Raw genomic sequence first — 11,148 nt, 5'->3', positions numbered from 1 at the left:
TCTTGTGCGGGTGGCACATGAGATGCACCATTTTGAGCGTGGCCGTTTTCGTGCGGGTGACACGTAAAAGCACCCACTACACTCTCTGAGTGGTTGGCGTTAGGAAGGGCATCCAGCTGTAGAAACTCTGCCAAATTAGATTGGAGCCTGGTGTTGCCATCCGGTTTCACCAGTCCTCAGTCGAATCGTCCAACCCATGCTAGCATGGAAAGCGGACGTTTAACGATGATGATGATGATATATATATAGAGGGGAAAAAATAAGTTCAAACTTTTTGAGAGGTCCAAAAAGAGAGAAAGAATGATTTCTAATAAAGATTCATCATATTCATAAAAAAACAGCCAGAGCAAGTAATAAGAATATGAAAATAGTAGTTGAAAAATATTGTTATAGGCATAAATATACCATAAACAACTATAGAAAAATGGAGGAGACAAAAGATGTTGAATCAAAATTAGATTTAATCCTATTTTGTATTAAATTTAATTTTGATTCAACATCTTTTTCTTCTCCATTTTTCTATAATTGTTTATGGCAAGTTTATACCTATAACGATATTTTTCAGCGTGTATATATATATATATATATATATACATGACACAAACACACACACACAAAGATGTTACCATCAGTTGTGTTTTACAACCCATTACCACCAACACCACCACCAGTGATTCTCAAATGGAAATAGAGAAAAGTGGAAAAATAAGAAAGAGAAAGACTTGGTGTATATAAGTTATGTGAACTGTTTAATTTGATGATAGCAGGTGTTGGAAAGAAAAAGTTAGTAAAAAAAAAAAAAAATTAAACAAACATATAACTGAACAACATAAGCAAAATTACATGAAACCTGAAACAAGTGAATGTGCAAAAGGCAAATGAAATAGAAAAGAAAAAGATTCCGGAGTATTCCATTGTAATTTAACCCTTTCGTTACCATATTTATTTTGAGATGCTCTGTTTTTCTCTCAATTATTTTAAATATAACAAAGAATTTAGTAAAATAACTTAATTATCATTCAGCTAGTGTTAGGAACATAAATTGTGACTAAGGTTTGGTGGCAGATTTTATTTCAAAACTTATGAGAATATGACATTTGTACTACATGATGTGATCCTGTTCACCAATGCTGAACACTGTTGCCAGAGTCAGTAATTTGGACACATCCAGCTCAGTTACCTTCATGCGAATCCTTCATTGAGCTAGTTTTGTTAAATCTAGCTCAATGAAGGACTCAGTTATAAGCAGAAGCAATCATTGAATTGACACAAGTGTTTTTTTTTTGTTTTTTTTTTACTAGTTTATTGCAGTACCAGGTTCAATTCATACCACAGGAAAATCAACCTGCAATTGACCTATGCCCTATCCAGGAGAGATATTCACCTCCTCTCCAGAGAGTACCAAATCAATTTAGCAACAATTTAATTACATTTATGCAATGCCCATAGGGTATCTTGACCCACCACCATTTCCGGTACTATGAGTCTCTCCGTAGTTGCAAGACTAGAAATACCACATGAGTTGCCATCAAAGAATATACTGTCATAAAAAAAAAAATGTGAAGATACACAGGATAATGTAGTCCTAAATACACTGCTTGAAATAAGAGACAGAATTAGTCACAGGTAGGTGATCTTTAAGCACAGGTGAGTCTTCATCCAACAGACCTTAGGTTAAACAACAACAAAAACAATTAAAGTCTCGCGGGAGGGAGAGGTGAGAGAGGCAAGTCAAACGTAATAGAAAGCAAGATGGGGTGTGAGTGAATCTATAAGTGTATAAATATGATGAAACAGAAGCAGTAAAAAGCAGAATGGAAAAATAATGATAATAATAATAATAATAATAATAATAAACAGCAATGTCTCACATACTTTGCTGATATCGGAACTGGTCGAGCTGAAGCTAGTCTCGCTAGCATTGTCGGAATTCTCCGCATCAATAAAGACCTGGTGGAAAGCCGTAAAACAGAAATATGACAAAAGGTTCATTGACACCTCTTGCACAGATTACTACTTAATCTACGCATTCAGCTGCTCTCATGCACACTGCACTACACAGCACAAGTAAGTAAGCAGTATAAACTCACTTTAACAAAGCCATAATTTGGCAAATGCTTTTTCGTACAAACTGCCGACACCAAAATACACATTCAGCTATCACACAACAATGCATTACTATACTATATAATACTGTCAACTAAGGCAACCATACTTAGCTTGTTACCTTCGCCTTAACAAAGGCGGAGGTATTGTTTTCAGTTGTGTTTGCTTGTCTGTGGACAAGATTATCTCAAGAACCGCTCGATCGATTCAGATGAAACTTCAGGAATGTTTGGCCTCATGACTGGCACGAACTGATTAGATTTTAGGATCGATCTGGTACCAGACAAGAATTAACTTTTGAGAGCGGTAGGGTTCATTTTTAGTATTTGGTTAGCCTGGTGCTATTAGCAAAAGATATTTGCCCCAAGTGTCATACAGTAGGACTGAACCTGGAACAATGCACTTGGGAAGCAAAATTAACCACGCAATCACACCTGTGTCTTTGGTACGATATACAAATTATTGATGTTGTAAATGAAGAGAAGAAGTGTTAACACACACACATGCACGTCTCTCTTGCCAAATCTTCCTCATATTCTAGTGTTTAATTCTTTTTATTTTTACATAACAGTTCCTAACTGGAATTTTAAAACTTCTTGGAGGGAAATTATTAATCTACCATATGACCAAATACGGTTTAAAATTGAGTCCAAAAGTACCAGTGCCTGATCATCATAATCATTATCATTGTCATTTAATGCCGGTTTTCCCTGCTGGCATGGATTGGACAAATATACAGAAACATAAGTGATTCGTGAAAATATAAAAGATATATGTGTATGTATGTGTGCAAGTGTGGCATTCTTTTGTCATAGATAGGGCAATAATACTAAAGATACATACACACTCACACACTGAAATTTTAATCTTACTGGAGTTTTGCTGAAATACTTAAGATTTCACATTAAATATTTCTAAGGAAAAAATCCTTTTGATTTGAATCATTAGTATTTCTGTAAGACTCTTACTCTTTTACTTGTTTCAGACATTTGACTGCAGCCATGCTGGAGCACCGCCTTCAGTCGAGCAAATTGACCACAGGACTTATTCTATCGGTCTCTTTTGCCGAACCGTTAAGTTACGGTGACGTAAATACACCAGCATCGGTTGTCAAGCGATGTTGGGGGAACAAACAGACACACAAACACACACACACATATATATATATATATATATATATATATAGGACAAGCTTCTTTCAATTTTTGTCTACCAAATCCACTCACAAGGCTTTGGTCGGCCTGAGGCTATAGTAGAAGACACTTGCCCAAGGTGCCATGCAGTGGGACTGAACCCGGAACCATGTGGTTGGTAAGCAAGCTACTTACCACACAGCCGCATTCATGGATAGGGTCCTTTAAGGTCTGATAGGACTGTTTAATCCTTAGAATAAGATAAACAATGAAAGATATTTAAGAATAACTGAGGAAAAATACCCTGAGACACCTGCTGCATGAAGTTTTAATGGAAAGCAGTATACAAGTAATTCTGATTGAGATCAGGGCATGCAAAGGAGAATTCTGGAAATTAAATATAAACTGCACTGAAAAACAGGTATGACCTTTAGTAGTACAGTGGAAACCGGACATGTTTCGGTTTTATTAGACACTTATCAGCAAAACATTAACACAAGCTCAAACTAAAGAGAAAAGAACAGTATTTCACAATATATATATATATATATATATATAGATATTACACATACATATTATATATATATATATATATGTATATATCTGCAAATATTTTTTTAACAATATATTAAATAAAAGATACTTTGAATCTTATTCACCAAATCCCAGAAAGAGATTAGTAATCCATCATTATTGTTTTAACATGCCTTTTTTTTTTTTGCTTGCTTGTATCAGATGGAATTTGGTGAAGCAGATCAACACCTGGATGGCCTTCTTGTTGCCAACCCTCAGCTGTTTCCAAGCAAGGTAATAGTTTTGGACCTAACAGTTTTGTTTTTTACAGAAGACAAGAAAATAAAGGACACCACTTATATGACAGTGACACTCATTTACAACACACACAAACACAATGGACTTCACAGTTTCCATGCACCAAATCCATTCACAAGTATTTGGTCAGTCCATGGATATAGCACTAGACACTGGCATTATTCCCATGCAATGGGAATAAACCCAAAACCACATGGCTGGGAAGCAAACTTCTTAAACCACACAGCCATGCCTGCACCTATACTACATTTAATTAGAAATGAATAAAAAACACCTACCTGTGAAGGTGTGCAGCTCTTATTGCTTTTCACTGTTACAGGTGTGTTTTCCACACTGCTTTTTTCTACCACCAAATACTGATCTTTTCTGCTCCTCCTGAATTGTGTAATTAATTCATCATGATCTTCAGTTTGAGGTAGATCATTTGGATAACTAAACTGACGACGTTTTGGTGTTTCACCTGAGAGAAAAGAAATAAAAAGAAAATACACAAACATTTAGAACCATGAGGAAGTATCTATGTTGTCAATTTGCAAGGAGATTGTCATTTCTAGACCCTGTCAGCAGTACTTTGTTAGTCACTGGTTAACGCACACAACTTTCTAACTCATGGTTCACACTTGTACCATAGAGTAGGTTTTGAGTACAGGGTGTATATGTGATGGCCAAGTCTCAAAATTCCATTCCATGTTAACCCTTTAGCATTCAGATTATTGTCAAACGTCCTGCTTATTTATTCACATTGTTTGGAATTAATCATGCATCATCTTGCAGCTCTGAGACTCTCATTATGCAATTGCTTATTTTTAGGACATTGTTGGGTAGGTGTGAGAGGCCAGATCTAGCTACTCTGAACATAAAACAGGTAGACTATTTAGGTAGATATGGCCAGTTTGAATGCTAAAGGGTTAAGCTACATCATACATAAGTACTCATGGCAAATGGCTATTTAACTAAACTATAAGGATCACATGACATGACATCAAACAAGAAAACATACATTTATGTGTTTATTTTTTTATAAGTTCATTTAATGCAACTCAACATACCTGTAGGTGAATCGTGAGCAAACTCAGCGGTGAAACTATCCACATCATTTTGTTGAGAGGTCAACTTTACTTTCAATATTTCAACATCTTGTGACATGTTCTCAAACTGAGATTTTCCACATTCGAGTAGACTCTTCAGATGTGTTGATGTTGACTCATTAGATCCCTCTGTTAAAGCAGTGGCTTCTTCCATGGCAGACACAGTTATTGAGTCTAATTTCTAAAAAGTATAAAGGAAACAAATTCATATTAAAGGCTCAATATATTTCTCATATTTACAGAAATACAGTCACGAAAAGATACGTTCTCAAGAAATCAGCATCAAGATAATTTTTTTCAAAATGTTATCAAAGACATTGTTTTTACCTCTGTTTGGTTTATCAAAACATTTATGCTGGTATTAGCGTCTGTCTGATAAGAACTCAGTTTCTCACTAACAACTGACAAGCAATCATCCCAATTCTAGGAAGTAAAAAGAAGACGAGAGTAGAAACATTGTTAGTAGTGAATAGAACATGTCAATTTATAAATGCAAGAAAACAGGTATTGAGAAGTTTTGGTTTTTGCTTAAAAGCCTAGGATTTGAAAATATTCATATTTAAAAATAAAAACACCACTAGAAGTGTTACATAGAATATCAAAGTTCTTGGAGAAAGAGTTTGTAGAAAAAAAACAGGTTTGAACATCAGTGCCAATTGCTTTCTATACCCTGTCACCTTGTCACAAGAGATAGCAACTGAAATAATATCGTTCCTGAACATGAAGGCATCAAGGGAGCTTACTTGCCCCAAATTACTGTGTCAGTTTAAAAGCAAAAACAGACACATTAGAATAATGTAGCCTTATATATACATTGCCTGAAAAAAAAGAAATAAAAATAAAAAAAGACGACCTGTCATTTACCTTTATGTATAAACTGTATTCTAATATAATAAACCAGTGTAATGTTTGAAACACTTCACACCAGTCACACCAGCACACATACATATATGTCCTATTCTCTTTTACTCTATAATGAAGGACTTTGATTCACATTACAAAACACTTCAATGACTCTTGGTAACATAAACTACATGTCACCTCAAAGGTGGAACAACAGTAATTACATTTGAATACATGACTGAAGAGGGAGGAAAATTCAATAAAAAAAAGAAGATGCCTAACCTGTGAGGCTTTCTGGAAGTGCTCATTAAATGCAGTTTTTGTTGTGGTGCACTTCTGTTGAGCATCATCAACTTCATTTTCAACCTGTGAAGAAACAAATTCTTTTATTCCATCAATAAATTTAGCCAGTACCTCATGGCCATGCCAGGGTACATGTTTAACCCTTTTGCTACCAATCTGCTTGAGAATACCCTACGTAATATGACACAAATGTTTACAGTGATCTGGAAAAAAAAAAATCTTTTATCAAATTTCATATTTATTTTGTTCCAAACAATAACAAAATTAATTTTATGAAATTCCTCATAGAAATATGGTAAGAAAAAGGTTAACTAGTATGACTATTTTTTTAAAATTTTGCAACAAGTAATAGTCTCTCTCTCTCTCTCTCTTTCAAAACAAAAAAAATTTTAGGGTTATATTATTACAAAAACAGAGCCAGTATGTACCTTTTGCACAGTTTCAATACAGGAATCAATTCCAAGTTTAGTATGTCCCAAAACCTCATCTGATTGTTGGCCAATATATTCCTGGCTTGCTTTTATTTCACTATAAAAGAAATAATAAATAAAAATAATTACTGTGCCATTGGCATAGAATTTCAAATTAATGTTTTCTGAAAGTTTAATTTATTTAATTATTTCTAAGAAAATGAGTGCATGCAATAGAAGATAACTGAACAGTGACAGAGAAAGATTCCAGAAAACCTGATGAGTGCTGGGGCTTCACAATTGAAATACCTAATAATAAATCAAGACAACTGATCATTGATGATGATAATTTTACATTATAAAAGTCAAGCTGGTCTCCATCTCTGTGTGTTGTACTATACTCACAAGCCAATCAAAACCTCGTGAGTGGATTTGACAGACAGAAACTGGAAGAAGCTAGTTGTATGTGCGTGTCTGTGTATGCACACAAGCATGGAAAAGTTGACATTAAAGATGACAACAAGTGTATCCATTAGTAATATGGTCACAGAAGGATCAAACGTCAACTAGGTAATGGTAAGCAAGTGAAATCAATATTGATTTCAAATTTTGCCACAAGGCCAGCAATTCTGAGGGCGGAGTAAGTCAATTACATTGACCTCATTGCTTAATTGGTACATATTTTGTTGACTCTGACAAGATGAAAGGCAAAGTTGACCTCAGTGAAAGTTGAACTTAGATCGTAAAGATGGACGAAATGCTAAGAAGCATTTTGCCTGACATGCTAATGATTCTGACAGCGTGCTGCCCTAAGTGAAGTAAATATTAAATTGTAACAAAAACCTGACTTATCTTAACAAAAATATGACTTGGACAAAGAACTAATCTGGTTTAGCAAATATTTCTATCGAGGCACTGAGCCCAATTTCAAGCAGTCAACCTTTTATTTTAGAAATAATCAAAAAAAACCTTTAATCCTTACCTTTGTAGATTCTCAAACCTCTTGTTCTCCTTCTGAGCAGTGACTAACTTGCTAATCTGTAATAAGAAATACAAAACACATTTATCATTCGAGGATTATTTATTAAAATGACAGACATGGACAAACACACGTATAGGATGCATGTATAAATGGAAATACAAAAATATTTTTTTTTAATTCCGAAAGAAATAAAATATGCTAAGAAAATATCAATACTTACTCTTTCATTCACACCTGAGGAATTCTCTCTTTCTTTCTGTGCCAACTTGATACAATCCATTGCTTGAGTTAAATACTAGGAATAAAAGAAAACGGAAATTTTAAGTCAAGGCAAACTCAAATATTTTAAAACAACAGTATTTCAGTGGAAGGGTCCATGAAATAAATACCAGTGGCATACTGGAATCAATGCAATCAACTAACACCTGCCACAAATTTTCAGGCCTTGTGCCTACCATGGAAATGTGTTGATTTAAATTCCAAACATCAGATTAATAATGACAAAGCTATTTTACTAAATTCTTCATTAATTAAAAAAATTAATTGAAACGAAAATCACTAATTGGAAAATAATATTCAAGATTGAGAATAATGTATAAACTAACATGGCATCACTTACTTTTTCAAGATTCGAATTACAGGAAGTGGATTCTTCAATATTCTGTTGCATCTGTTGAATCTGGTCCTGCTGCCAGTTAACGTGGTCAGTGACAAGTGCTGAGAGTGAGGACAGTTGTGCTGTTAATCCTTTAGACAGCTGCTGTATGAATTGCTCAAGTTCAGATTTCTACAATGAATAAACAAATAAATAAATAAAAATTCTAAGACTTAAAATAGCTGAAATTTAGAAAGACTCATAACCAATCTGCTGAACCATCAGCTCTTCAGACAGGAATGTAACATAAATTTGCTTCACTGACAAAAGTAAAACGGACAGGAGTAGGAACAGAGTAAAACCAAGGCGAGTCCTCACATCCCATAGACCAGGGGTTTTCAAACTGTGGTCCGTGGACCACAGGGTGTCTGCAAGGACAAGACAGGGGCCCGTAGGCAGCAAATATTTTTTATGGGCAATTTGATTTTATATATGTTTTTTAATCGAAATCTTTTAATTGACAATAAACCTATTTGTTAAATACTGTTAAATAAATAAATAAATGTAAAAACATGTTATTTTAAGCAAATATTTATGTATAAATTTCATAAGCGTTTATAAGGGGGTAAAGCCTGAAATATAAAGGGGTCCGCAAGTCAAAAAGTTTGAAAACCCCTGCCATAGACCAAAGCCTACAGCTATCTCAAATGATTCCCAGTTGCTGCTTACTTTAACAACTCCACATCCATATCTATTCCATTATGGTTAGAGGTGACTAAGTACTGACAAGATTTATTTTGCAACATAGTGGGTCTCGGTTCAATCCTATTCTGTAGTACCTTCTGTGTCTTTTACCATAGCCTTGTACCACCCCAAGTCTTATCAGTGAAACAGGAAACAGAAATGTTATGGGAACCTGTTCGGATAGATTGTGTTTGTTCTGCAGTGTAAGACTTAATCCAATACCCAACTTAACATCACCACCACCACCAGGTCATTGGGTACCTTTAGCACCATGCAATCTGTTGCAAGCATTGAGGCCAGGTTTCTTGGATGTAAGATTTAAACTAATGCACAGTTTACTACCACCACCACTGCCACCATTACATTGTAGTGGCTTTTAGCACAGTGCACTCTCCTGCAAGCATTCCAACCCAAAGATATCTTCATTCTTCCAATAAAGTCTTGTAGGTCTTGCATAAGTCACAGGCATTACTCACCCACTTCAGACTACTCTTTCACCATTCTTGCATCAGTCATTAGACTCAGTCATGCTGGAGCACCACCTTCAGCATGAACAGCCACATTGCATTTTATAATAGTGCAAACATAAAAGCAAGACAAATGCACATGTACAACTGGATTCTGGACCCCCACCCCCGCTACCAAATTCAACTCAAGAGGTATTGGTCAACCCAAAATTACATGGATGGTTAAATGCAGATTAACCAAATAGTTTGCAAGTACAATCTGGTAGGTAGAAATGCTGTGGTACCGAAATGGCCAGTTTAAAAGCTATAAAGTTAAAGAAAATATCTATCTCACCTGCTTCTCCAACTGCTGCTTAAGCTGCAACCTCAGCGTCTGTATCAACTGGAAAGCGTTCATCTGTGACTGCAGACTGGACACTAGTTCGGAATCAATAGCTTTCAAGTGGTCAACGCTGTTTTCCTAATGAACAACAAAAACAAAATAATTATTTCAAATTTGGCACATGGTCAGCAATTCTAGTGGAAGGGAATTAGTTGAATATATGGGGGGGGGGGCTCCAAAAGGGGTCTCAGGGAGTAGCATCCCTGCCTTCCTGAGCTAGTTTTCCATCACATTTCTTAAAAATCGTGCTAGAGGCCTTGGTCTTGAGACCACTCATGTTTAGAAACTGAGGTTGGGGGTAAGCAAGGGCATGCTCCCCGTAGAAAATCCAGCTCCAAAAAAGCCTCATATTAGCAAAGGAAAATGGGCACCAGCCAGCCCAAAGGTTGGGGTGGGCTGCACCTGCCCAGCTCGGTTGCTATGGCATTGAGGTAGATCTGGCCACCCCTGTTAATGGAGACAAAACCCAGATTTAAAACACTGGATGATGATACTGACCCCAGTACTTGACAGGTATTTTATTTTATCGAACCCAAGATGATGAAAGGGACTGAACCTGGAACCATGTGGTTGGTATGCAAGCTACTCAACCACACAGCCACAAATTTTTCTGGAATAAAAAATCTTTTACTGTTTCTTGAGCAAACACCATACCTGCATCTTTGTGACTTCAGTTGTAGTCTCTTTCAAAAAGCTGTTTGTCTCTTCAAACTCGTTCCGTTTAGTAGATTTCATTTGGTCAGTGTGTTTCTTCACATTTTCTACCACATTGAACCAGGACTTTAACATGCTGCCAGAATGGGTCTTCAGAACTTCTTGTAGACCATCTAAAAGAACAATAAGAAAAGCAGTTATAAGTGGAATGAATCTTCATGGCTTCAGAAGAATATAACTATTTGGCATTTTGCTGCCTGTCTGACTGCAAATTCAGTATCAATATTTTCTTTTAAGGTCCACCTTCCATGTTGAGAAGGTCATGATGAGGAGAGGGGAGAATCGCAAGGCCGTGGCGAGAAGATGGAGGTGGGAGGCTGTGGCAAGGTCATGGCAAGAAAGGGTCACAAGGTTGTGGTGAGAGGGAGTTGTGAGGTCATAGTGAGGAGAGGGGAGTCACGAGGTCGTAGTGAGAAGAGGGGATCACGAGGTCGTAGTGAGAAGAGGGGATCACGAGGTCGTGGTAAGGAGAGGGGATCACGAAGTTGTAGCGAGGAGAGGGGAGTCACAAGGTTGTGGCGAGGAGAGGGGGATCACGAGGTTGTAGCGA

At 36.3% G+C, this 11,148-nt stretch overlaps 1 protein-coding gene across 1 annotated transcript in view; it reads right to left on the bottom strand.

The window, feature by feature from the left end:
• The window catches only part of LOC106878569 (kinesin-like protein KIF11), a 33,256-nt gene that overhangs the window by 8,539 nt on the left and 13,569 nt on the right, over positions 1-11,148 (bottom strand). The window contains exons 15-25 of the mRNA XM_014927813.2: positions 10,539-10,711; positions 9,837-9,962; positions 8,316-8,483; positions 7,917-7,991; positions 7,697-7,752; positions 6,733-6,832; positions 6,284-6,367; positions 5,486-5,581; positions 5,120-5,339; positions 4,349-4,530; positions 1,876-1,950 (exon numbers count right to left, since the gene is read on the bottom strand). Coding sequence (XP_014783299.1) covers positions 1,876-1,950; positions 4,349-4,530; positions 5,120-5,339; positions 5,486-5,581; positions 6,284-6,367; positions 6,733-6,832; positions 7,697-7,752; positions 7,917-7,991; positions 8,316-8,483; positions 9,837-9,962; positions 10,539-10,711 — 1,355 coding nt within the window. The remainder of the gene's footprint in view (positions 1-1,875; positions 1,951-4,348; positions 4,531-5,119; positions 5,340-5,485; positions 5,582-6,283; positions 6,368-6,732; positions 6,833-7,696; positions 7,753-7,916; positions 7,992-8,315; positions 8,484-9,836; positions 9,963-10,538; positions 10,712-11,148) is intronic.

Source organism: Octopus bimaculoides, chromosome 14, assembly GCF_001194135.2.
Source record: "Octopus bimaculoides isolate UCB-OBI-ISO-001 chromosome 14, ASM119413v2, whole genome shotgun sequence".
In the NCBI taxonomy this organism is placed as follows: Eukaryota; Metazoa; Mollusca; class Cephalopoda; order Octopoda; family Octopodidae; genus Octopus; species Octopus bimaculoides.
This window is presented reverse-complemented; position numbering and strand designations above follow the sequence as displayed.